Genomic DNA, 20151 nt, shown 5'->3' on the forward strand with positions numbered 1-20151 from the left:
CAGGCTGGGTTGAAGAGGATCAAATGTCTATTCTTTTCTGGATAATTGGTTGATATTCTGTCTGCCTGCATTAACACTGAACTACCATAAAAATTGGAGACTTTTCATTTCTTTGTAAGTGAGCAAACTCACAAATTCAGCAGGGGATCAAATAATTATTTCCTCCCACCTTGTGTTCTAACTTGTATACCAGACTTTGACCAAAACAAACAACAAAAAGAAAACTTTTGTTATCAGATTATATGATTAAAAATAACACAGACAGTGCTGCATCTCATTAGTTTTGAACCAGGTCTTTTTCTGTTCTTTCACACTGTGTTTCTACCATCTCTGCTTTCTCCACCCACATTATCCTGTGTAATTTTCTCTAAATTATTTCTTTGTCTCCATAATCAATGCACAATGAGAAAGTGACAAAGCTTTCTCTGCTGTATCGGGGAGCTGGTCAGTTTTTCTCATGCGGGTACATTTCGCTCTCAAATATCCTGACAGACACACAATCGATAGGAGATGCAGGGAGGCGAGGATTTGTAATGAGAGTCCCTCTCGCAGTGCAGCGAGACTGTGTCTGATTACTACTGGCAGACCAGAACACAAAGAAAACAGCCTTTCCATGAAGCCGGTGACACTACACCTCATGTATTGCCTCAGTTTCCTTCTCAGGTTTTCTGAGGACACAAATGCATGGGAAATGGGAATATTTCCGAAAGAGTGACAGTAAAACTGGGCCTGAAAAATCAGTTATCGTGACTGGTGTGAGGACTACTGAAGTGAACACATGTTGGACTATGAAGAAGATGGGAATGCTGGAGAAATGGAGTGAGATGGATTGATGTAATGGAGAAAAAGAAGCAAGAAAAGGTGGTTTAGGCTTGGGTCATCACATTTTCTACTCATAGGTACAACAGGTGTGTGGTTGACTTTACAGATTGTTTAGTGGTCTGTTGAACTAAATTTAGACTCAAATAAATGCACAGAAACTGAATAATAATTACAGGTAATTACATCTGAAATCTGTGCGAAAAGTAGGTAAGACAATAAAATTTATACAAGAAATGAGTGAAATCTTTAGTCCAGGGGTTTATGTGTGGTCAAATAGCACAGAGGAACTCAAATCTGATATTATTAAGGCAAAAAAATTTGTCCCACCTTTAAAACGTGTTCCAGGTTATCCACTTTTTCCTGGAGTTGGCTCCTCTGCTCCTGGGCCACGTCTCTCTCCTGACTCACTACAGCAAAAGTCTGTCTCAGCCGATCATAGTCGGATTGCACCTGCAAGAATTCGAATCATGAATTGAGCACAGACACAACGAAGGGATAGATGAGAAACAAGCGAAGGTTAAGTGGATTGTTAAAACATGAATTTGAATAACTGTGGGTGGAAAAGAAAAAAAGGTCAGCAGCAAAAGAGGCAAAGAGAAAACCACAACAAAGCGAAGAAAGAAAACACTTTAATTGCGTCGTCGTTGTTTTACTTGAAGAGTCTCAAAATGCAGTCTGTTTTATAAAGAGCAAAACAAGCATGCAATTTTTATGAGGTTTGTTCTTGCAGCAGACCTACTTTTCACATTTATGAATAGAGGCTGCATTTTTGTGGCTCGAGGGTTGATTGAGAGTTCACAGTTTGAAGAGAAATTAATCAGCACATTTTCATTTAGCGTTGATGAGACAGCGTTGCTGACTTGAGCATTTCTGCCGCTCGTCTCTTCATCGGTCAGAGGCCTTGAGCTAAGCCGGTTCCTCAAAGGACTGAGCTGAACCACACCTATCATCTCGTTAATTAGCATGAGATGAGAGACACAATAGATAAGCTTACTCACAAAAATAACATTTAGAAGTACATCAAAGATACATGCGGCTTAACACGGATGAATATTTCTATTTTATCTAATCATTTTATTTAGAGATCAATTGTGTCACTGCTGATGTTACTAATTAAACCAGACAAGCAAAGGAGTTGTTTTTTATTCAACATTCTTTGCTTAACATTTCGATTTAATGAGTTATATGTCTGATATTTCTTAAAAACTCAGTCGCTAAAAGAAAAGTTACCACTAACGACTCTGAGCAATCAAAATAACACTGCTTCTGTGATAAACATAAAATAGTTAAGTTGATCAGTTCTCTCTAATCTATCAAAGATCCTACGAAGCAAATGCAATTTATGTACTCTGATTCCCTAATCACATCCCCCGTCTTGTTTCCCGTCTCTTCATTTCTTACTCTCAGCTTCTGTCGTTCTCTTCTCCCCTTGTCATTAATTCACTATCTATTTATGCACACGTAAATACATTTTCACTGTGCCTTTGTCTTAATTGCCCTTACAAGCCAGTCACACTCAGTTATACAGTATATGTGGCAGGACTGCACACACATTTGCCCCACTTTCTTTTCATCTCCGTGGCCACCTTGTCGGTGAACAGATGGCATCGTTTTCTGTGACACTTTGGAGCAAAAGCTCTGAGCTGAGTCCCTGGACACATGTCAGATCTGTCCCCTCTGTGAAAGTCACAATTAGCGCCAGAGCAGCTAATCGCCTACCATCACAAACGGTCACTGTCTCTCTTTATGGGTCTGTGTGCATGCGTATGTATCAGTATGTGAAGTCAGGAAACCAGGGAGCCAGCATTAGTAAAAGCACAATATTAGGAAAGGGAAAGTAGCAGTAGTGTGTGTGTGTGTGTGTGTGTGTGTGTGTGTGTGTGTGTGTGTGTGTGTGTATACAACACGTCACAAGTTTTGAGCAAACCCTTTTTTCTGTTTATTTTGCTAGAAAAATCGGAGATAGGTGCAGCAATTAATTGAAACACGTCCAAACATACGTGGAAATACAGTAGATAAGAGTTTGCACAATCCTAATGAGGTTAAAGTCAATAGTTGGTATGACTGTGTTTATTCTTTAGCACAGCTTAAACTGTCTTAGGTGAGCTTTCTAGTGATTTCTTCAAGCAGTCTTCAGGAATAGTTCTCCAGGCTTCTTCTTCAAGCTATTCTTTGAATGTTGGCGTCTGGTTCTGTTCTTTGTCAAGATGATCCCACAATGCTTCAATAACAGCTCCAAGGAGGTCAATCCATGACTGATAATATTCATTTGTGTGTTTTTCTATTCAGGTGTTTTACTTTTTTCCTTTTAATGCATTGACAGTGTGTTCGGGATCATTGTCATGCTGAAAAATTAAGCTGTAGCTAATTAAATGCTTTCGAAGGTGGACCAAAATCTGACACATTTTGAATTGTAGGCCCAAACCATGAGAGAGCTTCCATTGTGTTTTCCTTGCTTAAGAATGGTGTCTTAATAGCCATTCTTCCACTGAGACCATTTCTGTCTGGTATATGTGTTATTTTCTTTTGTAGATTGACCTAAAGAAATTAGTGAATGAAACCAGCCAGGAACGAGGACAGGACTGAAAGTGAGTGAAAAAGAAGCCAATGTCCAATGAAAAACAGACCTTCAGAAACCCTGAAGAACTATTGCTCAAGAACAATTATATAATTGAAAGCAAAACATAAAAAAAAAAACAATTGTGGCTCAACACTGTTAATATTTGGAAATCAATCTGATATATTGATCTGACAAGATGGACAAGTTCCGTCGTTTGACTGCTCCTTTTTCTCAAAGCCACTGTGTGTGCGTTTCTTTTCCTGCATCGTTGATACAGAAAAAACAGATCATACCAAGCTCATTCACTGATTTCTTTCATTTTCCTGTGTGTGTACTTCCAATGCATACTTGCACAGTACATGTGTGAATTTCTCACCTGGTCATACTTGGATGCCTTCAGATGGTGGTTGATCAACTCAAGGTTCAAACGATTTTTCTCCTGCAAGGCAGCATGGAGCTTTGCTTTCTGAGAAGGAAGAGAAAGCAACAAAGAAAGAGTTGGTTGTCTTGTTCCATTATCCTCCTGCTTACAAGGAAATTTACATCTGAGTGCAAGCCACACAGCAAAACTACACCTCAAAATTATTATATAAGTGAAAGAAGCGACCTAAGCAACTTAGGTTAGCGTCGATCGCTCCCTCCATATGTATGCATCTGCGAGTGTGTGTGTGTTTGTGTGGATAATCTTTTTCTAAGATGCCGTCTGGAGGACAAAACCCACAGCTGCATACTGTCACCCTCCATTTGGTATGTGGCTTTAGGAATGGAGGGTGAAAGCTGAAAAAGATGAGGGAATGGGAAGAAAGAAAGAGAGGAAAATGGGGTGTGGGTGGGGGGTGGGGGGGTGGGGGGTACATGAAGAAAATTGGAATTGTGAGAAAGAGCAACAGGAAGCAAGAAAATATCTGAGGGAGAAATAGGGGGAAAAAACTAAAGTGAGGAGAAAAAGATGTAACAAGGGAGTCCCAGAATGTTAGTCGAGTACTAAATAAGCAATCGTGCGCACACTGTCAGTAAAACCCTCCTAGCTAAAGACGAGATTAACTTGCAAACCACGTAAAAGGATTGAAAAGTGATGTGCAGTTCCTGTCTGCTCCCTCTACATTCAGAAGTTGTCATGCCGCTGGTGCTGCAGGTACTCAAGCATTACATAATTACGCCAGACTCAAACTAGGCCAATGCTCTCCTCCTATCACGCCACAGCGCACTCAAGAGTGATTTTTACTGCGACTGTTCATATCCTGGCACGTAATACCACTTCACTGATACTGCTCATTGCCATTCTCAACACTACGGCATTAAAATGTGGGTAAGTATTTTATAATAGCAGCAAGGCCTTTCCTCTTTGTCTTCAAACAAAAAGCAACAGGAGTTAATGACAGGTTTTATTTTCTTGTTATGTCTAGTCAGGAAAAAGAGCAGGGCTTGTTTTTAAAAATACTGTTTCCAAATGCAACAGTTACTGTCCAGGGGAGGTTTGAAAGTAAACTTGGATTTCAGATACACTGAAACACAACCTCTATACATTTATATTCAAAACGGCAGAGCCACACTTGTAATGGTTTATGTTATGTTTACTGATATTGGGTTATTCTTTGTTTCTCCTGCATTGAAAGTACTATATTACTACTTACTACTATTATTGTGTCATTCCTCATTAGTTTCAGTTGTTCCTGTTTAACCTGGCCTCCTTGTACAGAAGTCTTGAGCTACACTTCACAACATAATTTCTTTATATGTTGCTTCCAAAGAGCCATAACTTCTTGTCATTTTTAAAGACGTCTTGAGTATCAGTTCTCCTTTTGGTATTGGCTGTGTTTTCTTTTTTGTTTGTTTATCCACTTTGAAGTTCGGTTGAATGACCTTTGAACCAATCAACCTAACTGAATAAGTCCCTCTTAGCAAGATACCAATTATTAGTAGACTGTCAAAAACTTACATGATTTGTTCGCATGTCTTTAGCTGAATCTATAAAAAAAAATAACACAGTTTGATAGGCATAAAATAGAATTTTTGCACTAAAACTAGCTGTAAGAAAGCGTGCTGTGGAGTGTGTTCTTAGAAAAATTGCAGATCAGACATGGATTGGCCTCCCCAGATCCCAGACCTCAACTTTACTGAAGCAGTGTGGGATCATTTTGACAGAAAATGAATCCAACATCCAAAAAAGAGCTCTGGATGTCCTCTAAGAAGCCTGGAGAACTGTTCCTGAAGACTGAAGAAGAAATGACAAGAAAGTTTGCCTAAGAGAGTTTAGGCTGTGTTGACGAATAAAGGTGTTCATACCAAATATTGACTTTCCACCTTGTTAGAATTGTACAAACTGCACATGTTTGTACATTTTTCAGTGAATTACTGCCCTTATTCTCCATTTTCCTAGCAAAATATAAAGGAAACCTTTGCACAGTATTCTATTTAGTTTGAGTCAGCCTTTGTCAGATTGTGTGTGTCTACCATTTTTTGTGCTATTGTATGTTTCACTGACTTGTTCTCTATCTCATTTTTTTTGTCTTTGTTGTGCTTCTCATTTGGATTGTTTGTTACCCTTCAACAGCTTAGTATAACAACCCTCAGTCTATCTACATTCTCTTTTGTATTATGCTTAACAGCGCTAATCGCATATTGACACACCATACATCAGCGCAATATGCTCTTGTGAACCTGACTGTCACGAGTTAAAAAATGGCCAAAGCTTTGTATCACCTTCTGCAAGAGAAAAGACTGTGGAGCTCAGAGGTTTATGATCAAATTTATCAGTACAATAAATCGAGGAACTCAATAAACTCTGGACAAGAGGAGGAGAGAGAAAAACAGACAAAGTGAGGGGCCAGCCAGATTCATTCATCTCTTTGTGTGCAGGCAGAGTGACAGCCAGGGATGTCAGAGAGACACAATCAAACCAAGACCGAGATAGAGAACAGACAAGGACAGGAAGACACAGAGACTGGTGAGTGAGTTCACTTGCTGCTGTTATTGTGTAACTCATGTCGCCACATCACAGCCCTGCAGACTACAGCGTTTTTCAATGTACAGAGCCACACCTGCAGCAGCAGTTACAAATCCTCCTGCTATGCTGCTGTTAATTAAGCAGAAATGAAAAACAGGGAGATGTCAGTCTCAGTCACGCACTTCACTAAATCTCCAGGACATGGTCTTGTAGCAGACACCATAAGACAGGCGGGGAGGAGATGGACTGAATGTACAGATAACTGGAAAGAAGACAGCAATAGAAACCCTAAACTTTCTTTTGCTCAACCTTCTTTCCCATCAAGGAAAAGAAAGTTTGAAAGAAAAGACAGAGAGTAATAAAGAACCACAGAAAGAAAGAGAATGACCTTTTAAAGCCTTCTTTTTATGGGCCTCAGGAATGATGTCTGCTTCTCCACTTCCTCCCACTTACAGTGAATCACACATTCACAGCTCAGCTTAACACTCCCTAACATCTTGTATACACACAGCTAAACTGCGAAGCCAAAGGACACACACATTTTCGTGCCAATTTAAACCTCCAATATCCACAAATAAACAAAGAAATCTGGTTTGACGATATGAAGGATATGGAAATGTGGTGTACTCTTAAGAAAAAACGCAATTTAACACCACTGACATCTGTGCAGAGCAAGTGAAAGAGTAGCAGGCATGTGTGAATCTTGAAATCTGTGTTCCATATGTGCATGCAGAGAGGCTGGATTGGCTTAAGGGAGAGGCATCAATACAGCTAATGTCTAATTCACTCTGATAACTTTCTTTCTTCCTTTCCATACTGTCATTTCTCATTGCCTACCACACAACACCCACACACACTCATACAGACTCTCCCTTCCATCACCATAATTATCATTCTGTCCATAAAACCACAAATTTAGCTACTGAACCCACCTTAGCTCACGGCTGCCAGGCACCAAGGTCCTAAACTCTCAAAATGTTCTGTGCATCTATATTACTGGCTCATATCTTACTTTCTTGTTGACACTTTCTTTAGGAGCTTCATAATAGTAGAATTTCCAAAAAAATGAACTGGCACCTGCCACAAATAAGACAAATACAGTGTATTTAAGCAATGATTCATCAAGTCACGAAAAAACAAGCTGCAGCTACATTATTTTGTTATATGGATTGCACTATTGTGTGAGTTAGACTATAAATATATCTTTACCCAGGCCCGAAGATGCCCTTTTAAGAAAATATTTATTTTCTTATTCTTTTGTTCTGCCACATTTTACTGACACAATAATGTAGGATACAGCAGAGTGGCTTAGAAGTAATCAAACTCACAGGATAATATATTAGCTATACCAGTGTAACTGCTTGTTAACAGAAATATTTAATGGCAGCGACTCATTTAGACATGTAAACATCGAGTATCAGAATGGGGAAGAAAGATGGAAGAAGTGACCATGACTGTGGCACGGTTGTTGGTGATGAGACGATATGCATATATGATAAGCATTTTAGAATTAGCAGAGTTACTGGTAACCCTCTCTGGGTTTATAGAGAATGGTCCGAAAATGAGAAAACATCCAGTGAAAATACCTTGTCGATCTGAGATTTGCCAGAATGCTTTGAGCTGAATGGAAGGCAACAGTAACCCAAATAACCACTTGTTACAACACAAAAGGCACAGGCTCACCAAAATTGGACAAAAGAATATTGGAAAAACCTTCCCTGGTCAGTTATGTCTCGATTCTTGCTCCAGCAGTTCAAGGGTCAGATTAGGTATACTGTAAACAAGATGAAAGCATGGATCCATCCAACTTTGTATTAAAAGTTCAGTTGTTGGTGGCATTATGGTGTGAAGGATAGTTTCTTGGCACACTCTGGCCCCCTTAGTACCAATTGACCATTGTTTAAAGTTCACAGCTCTCCAGAGTATTGTTGCACGTCCATCTCTTTGACCAGTGTATACCATAACCAGCAAGGTCCAGCTAATAAAATAGTCAGTGACTGTATAATTATATTTGATCTACTCAGATTCATACACACTTGAATCTAAACTGGGCTACATAGGAAAAAGAAAAATGGCAAATAAGTCCTTATGTCAATCACAGAGGACACTCAGCTGTGTTTGATGAAATAACAAATAATTTAAAAAATATTTAAGAGATTAAATTCTTCTGTTTTTTAATTAAAAAACCAATTAAGTGACATTAAATGCAGCATTCAAATATCCTTTGCAAGCTAATATAGGATTTTATGGATGTGATCTTGGATTTGCTGAATTTAGAAAAACACATTTTGGATCCTAATAGCAATATTAAATGTTGCAAAATAATACTTGAGAAAATAAGCCAGGAGATGATGCATTTCTAATGGAGAATTGATGGGGGATGAAATCATGATTGCAGAGATTTGTGGGATGGCTACTCCTGACTCTAAATAGGATTCTTGTGGGGAGAGGATTGGTGCTGTTTTCCGCAGGAGGATTGTCATTAATTAGATGTCATGGCGGAAACACTTTGTTCCACTTAACTGTGGGCGGAAAGACACACTGACAACATCTGCCGTCGTCACTGTGAGCAGCAAGTCACAAACAGAGATGTGCCCATAATAGGTAATTACTACAGACATGACCTTTTTATACAAGTAAAATGCAAAAAGAAGTTCATGGCTTAAGTTTCTGAAACTATATTCTCCTCACTGTTGACAAACATTCGTATTTGAATGTAAATTTTATACCATTTTCCCGTCCAAAAGGCATATTCTCCTCTGTGTTTAAGATATATAACATTCATATCTTGCTACATTAGATTATCTCAGTCCTCTTTAAATCTTGAGATATTATAAACAGATTATTTCCTCCAGATCTCTTCATTAAACTCTGGACTGCCGTTGTGAGTGAGTGGTATAATAGGACATCTACAGTCAATGTATCTATGCATGCAGCTGTCCTTAATAACTGAGTGTGTGAGAGAGATTGTTCTGTACTTGTGGTTAGTGAGTGGACAAATTGGTAATGTTATATCCTCACTGACATCTTCTGCAAGAAAATCAAGCTCACCACTATTGAATAGTTGATGCAGTCAGGACCATGGACAGCTCCTTAGCTTTAGTAATGCAGACCAGCGCAAACGCCCTGAAAACTGACCTGGAGACTGTAAATGTTACCTTTAACTTTTTTTTTATTGATCATAATTTTAAAAACAGAACAGCTGGTTTTGCTTTTATGTACATCTTTAAGGTTAAAATGTGAAGGGTTTTAACATCTATAAATTTGAAATAACATTTATGAACTTAATTGAAGAAATATTTCAGTTTGAACTCATCCTTTAAAAACCTCTATAAGCCTGCAATTATTTAAATCACACTCCAAGTACAGTGTGTCAGTGGGCCACGTTAGACAAAAGCAAGCCACCAGTCCTTTAATATCTCACTGTAAAACAACTGTGATATGGAAGCAGGTGACAGAGTAGCATATCAGTGTGATATATGCGATCATTTATTACACAAAATGAAATCAACAAGAGTAAAATAATACAAGTGAGTAATGTGATGACTTGTAGGACTATACATGGAGTATATTTACTTACACGTCCTTGTGGGTTATGCTATGTGAGTAAGACTAAGAGGGAGTTAAGGATTCGAATTTCTAAACACGAAAAAAGATCGAGAGAGAAGAAAGAGGTGCTTTATAGTGAGACATTTTCAGCTGACTGGATGTGGCATTTTTGGTCTACCGTTCAAGGGAATTGGAGTCATTATGTCACTGAAAAGAGAGAGCAATAAGAAACAAACTTCTTCAAAGGGAAGCACATTAGACGTATCATTTGCAAACTGTGTATCCTGGTGGATTAAAAAAGTCTGTGAGTATGTTTCAGTGTTTTGTGCACATTTTGTTGATTTGGTGGTTGGAGCGCACTGTTGGTTTTGCATGTTGACAAACTGTTAGTTGTTGCCATCTGTGCCTGTTACTGATTAGGTCCTGGTTGTGTTTTATGGCTGGCAGCACCCACTTGTATCAGAAACCCTGAGGAAAGCCTTATGCTGAAACACATCAGTTTTTTTTCTTACTTCCTTGTAGTATTTAGTACAGTATATATGTAATTGTTAGCTCTCATGAAATTCTCATTCATTATTATGATATCAGTGTGCTCACAAAGGCAGCGAAGAAGAGCGTAAACTAGGGTGTAGCAGAGTAGGATTTAAACTATACAAAAACGTATCTTTGGATATGTTATATGTAACATTTCCAATAGAAGAACTCAGTTTAGTGTTCAGAGTCAAAGATGCATATAAATCTGTTTGGTGTAATCATTCTAGTAATAAATTTATACTCTTGTATTACTTTACTTTTAACACGGCCACTGTGACTCCCGTGGTGCTGTCTACCCACTGGAAGGTCAGGGGAGCGATCCCTGCCTACTCCAGTCTGCATGCCGTATCCTTGAAGTATCCTTGGACAAGATAGTGAACTTGAGTAGCAAATGTTAGACAGCAGCTATGGAGAGATAAAAGTGCTGTCCACAGTGCACCTGAAGCACATCTGAACCAAAAGAGACCAACTAAGTCACTTCAGTGCCGATTACAAAGCACTGAGCTACAACATAACACAAAAGAGTCTAAAAGAGGACACACTCTCAAGGTTAACTTTAAGACAGTTGTACATTGACACTGTATGTCCCCACTTAAGGAATTGGTTTTGAAAAGCTGGGACATTTTGGAGGATTTATTGTATAGCATTAGCAAGCTTTACACTTCAGCATAAAAGATGATGTATAACACAGGCTTTGTCCTCTGAAGAGCTTAATAGGTGTTTGCCCTTTCGTGAGAGAATGTGTGACTTCCATCCCACTTGATCTTCAGCCAAACATTAGCTTCCTTGGCATAATGTAGTAAGTCTCAAGAGCATTTTGAGATCAGTCGTTTATAATGCAGTTAATACCGTGCATTACTTTTGGATTGGTAGGCATGACACAAAAGCAAATGCTGGGTTATAACTGTGCAGTCCATTCACAACAAATGATTTGCGTTAACATTTAATACGTAGTAGTGTTTATGTGTGTTTATTTTATTTGTAAACTCTGCCCTTCCGATGACAACCGCAACCTTCTGCATCGCAGATTGACTTAATATTGTTTCCCTTAGCATGGAATGTTGTTTTAGCAACTATACCATAATGTCATTTTTAAAAGACACTGTAAAGATGTCAGTTTTTAATGTCAGTTTCAAAGCATTTTCAGCTGATTTCTCTAACCTGTACTGCTGATTATGCAGCTACAAGTGCCTCATTCATAAAACATAATTGAGTGGCCAATCTAGTTTTGAGAGTAGTGTGTGTTTGGTTAAAACCCGTGTGTACATGTGAGCAGTCATAATAGAACGTCACACAAGACCTATGAGGTCATCTCTTTTATTTGCAAACTGTGGACACAGATGGCATGGGGTAATACCAATACAGTGAAGCGTGAGCTGAAGTGTGTGCGTGTGTGTGTGTGTGTGTGTGTGTGTGCATGCAAGCATGAATGAGTTGCATAACTAGCATCTCCAGGCATATATTAGCCTTAAGCCCTTCTGCGCCCACTGTGTCACAGAGCAGACCTTTCAACTGAATCCCACGCATTTACAACCCCTCGAAATAGCTCATGTAGTTAGAATACCTCATATGATGAACACGCTCCGTCACTTTAATACAGCAAGTTGTCCTAACATACGATACAGTAACAATCTGGGGAATTTTCACACACATGTAAATAAAGGCTTGAAAAAAAGGTCTGCACATGAATTATGTGACTCACTCCTGCACATCTGTAGCCTATATGTAGTCCCAGACTTTTAAATTTAACACAAAAAGCTCCACTTCAGTTCAGTGTGGCAACCAAATTTTATGCACATTTACAACCCTCTTGGAGAGAAGAAATCACAGTACAGTCTTTTGCATTTAGTAAAATCGCACATATACAGATTCTTCTTGAATGTGTAGTTTAACGTTTTGCTCGCCTTCTAAGCAGAAATCAAACAGCTACCATATCAGCAGGACCAAGAGCAGGAGACCATCCGTGGTTTTATTCAGTGAAAAAACCAGAGGAGAGGCAGGGAGAGGCCGGCGCTACAGTCAGAAGAGATTAACTTCTCCTTCACGTAGCAAAACATCCTCACTCACGTCACCCTTCAAGCTACTTTGCCACTTCTCTCCTTACTCCTTGAGCTCAGCTAAGATAATACTGTAAACTGTAGTATTTGCACTTGTTTATTTGTGTTACGGTGCTTGCTTTTGACTCAGCAGCAAACCGGAGTTGACTTTTTCACGTCAGACATCTCAAAGTTTCAAGCCTGAGGCAAGGTAACAAGTAGCTACAGCTGTTCCCCAGCAGGGGCACACTTCCCCAAATTTGCAGCAGCTATCAGGCCCCTCTTCTGTCAAACCAGCTCCCAGATCAGATTTAAGAAACAGACACTCTCTCTACTTTTAAGACTAGGCTTAAAACCTCCCTTTTTGATATAGCACATAACCAGGGCTGGATCAGGTAACCCTGAACCATCCCTTTGTTACGCTGCAATAGGCTCAGGCTGCTGTGGGAACGTCCCATGATGCACTGCGCATTTCTTCTTCACCTCTTTCCACTTTTTGTGTGTTTACACCTGTTTCTCTCTGTTCTCCTCTCCCCAGCACACCCCAGAGGTTTCTTTCTGTTAAAAGGGAGTTTTTCCCTTCCTACTGTCGCCAAGTGCTTGCTGACAGGGGGCCGTCTGATTGTTGGGGTTGTTTCTATTGTAGGGTCTTTACCCTACAATAGAAACTGCCTTGAGGCAACTTTTGTTGTGAATCGGCGCTATATACAAATAACTAGATTGAATTGAACTGAACAAGCTACATTCTCCTAAATGAAATAATTTTCAGTAGTTTTACTTTTCTTTACTTTTAACACATTTAACCAACCAAAACTGTGACAGATGCTACAACTGTGTATTACTACAAAATGATAAAGACACTTTGGGCACAGACAGCTTGCACTTGTTTTAGCTATAAGCATGCTGAACATAAAGAGACAGAGTGTCAGAAAAATGTGTTTGGTAACATTTGATGTAAGTATGTTTTAAGCTTTAATATTATACTAATTATGACCCCATTCTGGTCACAAAAGCTCTTAAATCATCAGGTGGAGAACCAGAAAGTAAGAATATGCAAAGGGTCCTGTAATGTAAGTAAGAGTAGCAGCCATGGCTTCCACCAAGCGCTCACCAAAAATAGGTATCAGAAGCACAAACTGGAATATAATATAAAAAGCATTCAGTCTGAAAATGATCTTAACAGGGCGAGGAAAAAAGAGTGAGCCCAGATGTGCAAACTTAACTATATATGCTGTGTAGGAGTGATCCAGCTGGACAGAACATGCACAGCCCTCCAGGGAAAACTCTGGCTTCCCTTAAGAGTACAAATGCCCCACAGGAAACATTAAGGCATGGGAGTGTAAACACTGAAGTGTGTGTCTGTGTGGTATGTGGAAAAATGTGGAAGCAGGCAGTAAGAGTGAAATCAGGCCCGACTGACATGGGCAGTAAGGCTTTAAGTCACACTTATGACATAACACATTTGATGTGAGCACGACCTATTGTTCCCTCCGGCCACGCAGAGAATATCAGAGGGTTGGAAAATAAGTTCGGAGGAACGTCAGTGTAATGCTAATGAGGAGCCCAGGAGCTGGTTAGGGATTACATGTGCTTGGATGGAACTTAATGCTCACATAATGCTTGGGTGGACCTTCATGTTCAGAATAGAAAAGTGCATGCGCACACACACACACACACACACACACACAGACAAGCCAGCACATAACTCCTCAACCAAATTTAAAAAACTTGCTCACATATACACACACACTAAGCAACGAGGCGAAGCATGCACATACCCAATACCCACAGACACACACTCACACGACCCCAATCTGCAGCAGAACATACCACATAAATGCTAAATAATTTAGATCTGACCCCATTATGCAGTTGCTAAAATGTACAGTACGCTTAAAATACATTAGCAGAGCCTCACCACAGGTTTCTTCACCAATGTTTCAACCATAAACCCCTTACACATGCAATATATTTGTAAATGCATGCACTGTGAGTATATATAAGGTACATATCCAGTGGCAAATAGTGCAAAGCATTTTTATACTCATCAGGAGACACTTTGAAATCATCCAAAGCACTTTTATGAGTTATATTAGTGCATGCTTCTTTCCATTGTCACTACAGCTTCAAATTGATTATAATACTTTTGTTTTTAACCTATCTGCCACTGTGCACTGAAGCTCTTGAGTACAATTGAGAACAGAGTATGCTGCAGAGCCAGCCTCAAAAGTTGGTTTTTAAAATAATGAGAGATCAAGCGTTAAGCTGACTTGACTACTTAACTTTGGAAAGATACTTAGCAGCGTTTCTGTGACTGATTAACGTTTGTCAGCAACACATTTTTGTAGCCTTTGTGTTGGTTATTATTTAGGTTATAGTTCTTTATTTGTAAATTGCAATTAAAGTAACGAATTATATCTAAATCTTTTCATAGTGCAGGTATAGATTTAGTCTGTCTCTTATATTAGCAGTGTGTGAGCCACCAGATGGTTGATTTTGTGAGCAGAGCAATAAAAGAGCTGCAGTGCAGCATGGGACAAAGAATTAGCGCTGCTGCCGCTACATTTAGCCTTTAAACAAAACATGCAAAGCAGCACTTAAAACTCCCCTGGACTTCTGCCTTGTCACAGCTGTTTCAGAGTGTGCGATGAAAAAAAAAAAATCTAACAACACTCACATCTGAGCAAAAACCGCACATCTGGTTCCCAGCGCTGAGTTATAAAAATGTTCTTGGGGCTTTGATTTTACTGCATAACAACAGACTGATTTGCATCCGCTGGTTTCTCCAGAAATAGATTTAGGATTCAATGACAAAAGTATAGTTTTACAACTGCTACTGTAACACAGTGTGGTAGATGTGACCGCGTCTTAAGTCTCTACTGAGCAGGACTCAGTGTCACAGAGCAATAGGTGACACTTACAGAAGCACAGGTCCTGTCATGTCATCTATGTCCAAACAGGAGCGCCTGTCTGACATTGTGTACTCCTCTATCCCTCCTTCCTCCTTCCAGGTGCCCTTGATGTTCAGTTCACTGAAGGTTTCTGTCCTATGTTTAATCATTCAAGCCTTCCCAGACACACGACACTAGGGACTAAATGAAAGGGAGAAGAAGAATGGCTGAGAGACAAAAAATGCAGCAGTGATAGAGGAGCAAGACAGGAGATATTTGGAGTGTAAAAAAGAACTTTTGAGGGTGTTAAAATATTACATACTTATATTAGAAGGAAGGTGAAATTTAGTTAAAAACTGCAATCAGTATCTGATTTTTTTGTTAATCAAAGCTAACCTTACCTAAATAGGTATTGTTTAGGTAATAGAACTTAGCCTTTATTGGACAGTGAAAGCCAAGCGGGACAGGGAAGCATGGAGAGAGATATGCCACAGAGGGCCGTGGGTCAGACTCAAACCCGGGCCACTGCTCATGCGGGATGTGATTGCCTGCTCACCTACTGACATATACTGGCACCCAATAGTAACGACATTTAACAGCTGTAACTCACTAAGGAAGTTAAGGAAATTGGGCAGTCTGCCTAATACTACTCATCATGTTACACAACTAATTGATTGACTGATTGATTGATTGAAAGGCTTTGGAATTCAATAGGAGCAGTTGGTACAGCTTAAGCATAATCAAGTCGGTATTAAGAGGAAGAGAGACGACAGACTGGGAGAGAGGCGTATAATCAAAAGAGAAAGCAGCCTGAACACAGCGAGAAAGGTGGGGGAAAAAACTTAGAGGGGACAGTGGAGGGACTGTTAGTGATGTGGAATTAACAGGCTTTTATCGGCATGTTCCTTTGCCAAAGGGCTCACCTAGCCTGACAGTGTCACGCTGGGATTATGTACCAATACAGAACCAAATTTTTTTGAAAGAGAACCTCAAGCTGCAACCCTTTCCTACAAATATGCTAAAAATATGAACAGCATTGTATAACTTGGCTCAGAGTCCCAGAAGCTTTTAGAAATATTATCCAGCGGACATCTACACGTGTCCTTAAGTGATTCTCAGTTACAGTGATATAGATTTCAACAGGTCCAGCAGTAAATCTTGACTACCTGGAAAAACAACTAAAAACACATTTGTTTTACTACCTGATGATGTAAACAGAGTGCACACACTGACGCTCAGTGAGTTAGTTAGAAAGCAGCTAAAGCGAATCGCTGCTCAAGTGCAAATCTGCACCTACTTATTCCATGAGATGGGATATAACTTTTAAAAAAAGAAGCAAATACGCACCATGCATGACAACATAAATCAAGCACTACTCATTATTTTGTTTATTTGACTGTCTGTATTTAGACTTCAGAGACATCCATTTTCCACTGTGATATTAGCTCTTTCTCCCCTCACTTTCCTCCACTGCCCCACCCTCCTGCCTCTGCAGTACTCTGTGTCTTTCCTTTATCATAACTTCTATGTATCTTGAAATGCTGCCCACAAACGCTCCTTTATTGTTTTTATCTCCGTCATCCTCCCACCACCACCACCACCCGCTGGCTGGGTGACAACACATACGCTACCAATCAATACAGCGCTCACTCGCATTCGGGGCATGTGCAGGTACACATGTTGCATGAACACACACAACATGGATAGGAGTGTGGTGACGGTTTATGCGGTTGCTATAGAAACTGCTCTCTTTCAGGTATGGCGTGTCAAGATGAAAAAAGTAGCAATGAACTATCACATGTAACATATCTTATGCCCTGAGAGTCTGCACACAAGCACTGCAAACAAAAGCCTTCCATACTGAGGATGCACATTAAGATACACAGCTGTAAGATATGAAATATGCATGACAAAAAACACACTGAAGACAGACAGAATATCATGTGGATTTCCAGTAATCCAGGCTCTTCATTTATAATAAAGTGAAATTGTGCACAAGTATGTATTTAAAGACATGTAGTCTAGAATAAATTTGATTGTATGTCACGTCTGCTGGCATACGCTGTTTTACTCTCTTAGTAGATGCATAAAAATTGATATGTGCTGCCACACCCCTCCAAGGCTGTGACTATAGGGATTATTGCAGAGCCTGTATGTCTGGAGGAACATTTTGATTAGTCAAGGAGGCTGTCTTTTGGCTGCCAGACTCCCTGATTATCTCGAGAGAAGAGCAGGAGAGAAAATCAGTTGTAAGACTGAAAACACATGTTTCATTTCCCCTGCCTTCTTTCCTCTATCTCTCTCCTTCTTGCCCTCTGGCATCCAACTGAACGTCGGTTGGCAACGCCGACCAGCCTGCCGCATGAAGATGAAGAAGGAGAAGGAGAAGAAAACAGGGAGGAATAGTGCAAAAAGCAAAAAAGCAAGGCATTCGTATCCTCACAGGGAACAGAAAAGGCAAAATTACTGTACACAGAGAACAAAAGTGATGCCAAATGTATAAAACAAAATGCAGTAAAGTAAAACTGTAAAGCTAACAGTACACTATTCGTCCACTGGTGTCTCACCCACCCACACAACCATATATTCAAACATATGCAAGACGAAGGTATATAACACACTCACTTGTTCTTAATATGCACATACAGGTTCGAACACATTTCCTGAAGAGGTATTTCAATATTTGCTAAGTAGCTGGTAGTGTAGTGATAGCTCTCATGTCTGAGAGCTGTCTCATGGCTCAAATCTCTGCTCTGTGAATTTAACACAACTGTCAAGTTTTCGTATCGTGAAACAATTCCAAGGCGATTAAAAGAAGCATTGCGCTTTCCATTAAGTTTTTATTTCCAGTCATATTGTCATCATATTTAACTTTTACCATAACTTTTGCATAACCGTTCCCATTCATTAGGCAGATGAATGCCTAATGAATGGGAATAACCCTAACCCTTACAACCTACATGGCAGAGCAGTCACACCAGTGCTCACTAAACATGCCACTTATTTTTGAAGATTTCATGCATAAAAGAGAAGTGCTTCACGTATTATGAGGTGAATAAATTTAAATACTACCCTCACTTAAAGTCTACCCTCACTGCCATAAACCAGTGGCCAAAATAAAAGAAACGCCACTCAGTAGTGGTGTAGTTCAATAACCCCTTAATCTACAACCTTCCAGAAAGCCAGACGAAATAACACCTCTCTCAAACATTTATAGCCTCTACGAAGGCGGAATTTATTGCAAGATTATTTTATTAGACTGCAGACCATTTAGCCACTATAGTGTATATAGTAGATCACTTTGCCAAGCACTCACAGACACACCAAGACCTTTAGTGAGAGACTTTTGCTCATGTGAATAAACAACCAGCAGAGCGCAAACGTGAGTCAGTCATGAGTGGGTTAATATTCTTCACCAACACCTGGCAACCTCTCAGCAGGCAGCAACCAGGAAAAGCTCAGGTTACCGGAACTGACAACGCCAAAGCACAGACACACACACACACACACACACACACACACACCGAAAATCAAATTTGTAGCACCACCTATTTCTGTTTATCTGGCTTCCCGCATTTCCAAGTGTCTATACATCTTGTTTTACACACATTTCTTACATAAGCACACAATGAGAGGAGGATTTATTCATTATTTAACATTTGACAGCAGTCACAAGGCAGCAGCACTCCTTCAGAAATCCATGCAAACACACATGCACACAATATCCTTATCATGCACTAAGCACACAATTAGACCATACACTGTAACCCCACCCCTCACCCCTCCATACACACCCACACATCTCCAAACAGGTGGCTCTGCCTCAGCCAGGAAACCGGGAAGCTGGTTGTTGCTTTCTTCTCATTACATCCCAAAAGAGACAAAATGTACAAATCCTCCCCTCCTCTCCGTCTCCCTGTGCACATCTGTCTCCTCCTGCAGCCACTGCACAGACAGGTTTTCCCCAGCTGCTTGGCTAAGCTAACCCTGAGCACTATATATAGGACTCAGCAGAGCCAAATCAGACACAAAAACACTCGAGCCGGTGATGCGGAGACAAACAGCAGCACTGAAGAGGAAGCAGAGTGGTGATAAAGGCTTTGTATTTACCGTTCGCGCCGGCTTAGCACAGGAGCATCTTTACTGAGGTGTCGCTTACTCCTTCTTCATCCTTGCTCTGATCTCCTCCCTTCTTCCGCGCTCTGTATGGGTGGGGAATTGTCAAACGGCTGCAGCAGCGGCAGCATCAGTAGCAGCTCTGGGGCCTCTCTCTCTCTCTTTTACTCTCTTTCCTCCGCCCCCTCTCCACACACTCTCTTTCCTAGCCTCCCGTTTCTCTCACTCTCTCACCCCACCCCCAAAGACCCTCCTTCTTAACAACCTTCCTCCATCATTTTCTCCTTTTCTCTCCTGCGTTCTCTCCCCCCCGTTCTCCCTGGACCTGCATGTGTTTGCGGCGAGCTGCACAATTCCACTCTGTTGAATAAAAATCAACACCGCTACAGCCTTCGGTTACATCAGGAGTCCACGGAGGAAAGGTGTCACTGGCAATTGGAATATGAACAACCAAATAGACCCGCCCTCATCTCTGCTTCTCCCAATTTCATGTCTTAAGTCGTGGCACTAATTTAACAAGGTCTTGACTGATGCTGCTTTTTCTCATTTCGCCTTTTCTGCTAAGATACACATCTAATAAACGTTTATGGCATTAATAAATGAGGCGTAGCGTTAGCTGGCAGGTTTTGTAGTTATGGCTGTGCAGGAGCCTGTGTATAATATTTATACATTATATTACAGGAGTTTTATTGTTTG

General features: G+C 40.2%; 1 protein-coding gene across 8 annotated transcripts in view; it reads right to left on the reverse strand.

The window, feature by feature from the left end:
* The window catches only part of rimbp2a (RIMS binding protein 2a), a 72154-nt gene that overhangs the window by 30766 nt on the left and 21237 nt on the right, over positions 1-20151 (reverse strand). For 6 of the 8 annotated variants that reach the window (XM_026174070.2, XM_026174072.2, XM_080304357.1 and 3 more), the window contains exons 4-5: positions 3759-3848; positions 1150-1272 (exon numbers count right to left, since the gene is read on the reverse strand). In XM_026174070.2, the coding sequence (XP_026029855.2) occupies positions 1150-1272; positions 3759-3848 (213 nt within the window). Of the gene's footprint in view, positions 1-1149; positions 1273-3758; positions 3849-19449; positions 19638-20151 lie in introns of those variants that run through there. The other 2 variants (XM_080304359.1, XM_080304358.1) reach the window with 2 other exon arrangements.

The sequence above is a fragment of the Astatotilapia calliptera genome, chromosome 7 (assembly GCF_964374335.1).
Source record: "Astatotilapia calliptera chromosome 7, fAstCal68.1, whole genome shotgun sequence".
NCBI lineage: Eukaryota > Metazoa > Chordata > Actinopteri > Cichliformes > Cichlidae > Astatotilapia > Astatotilapia calliptera.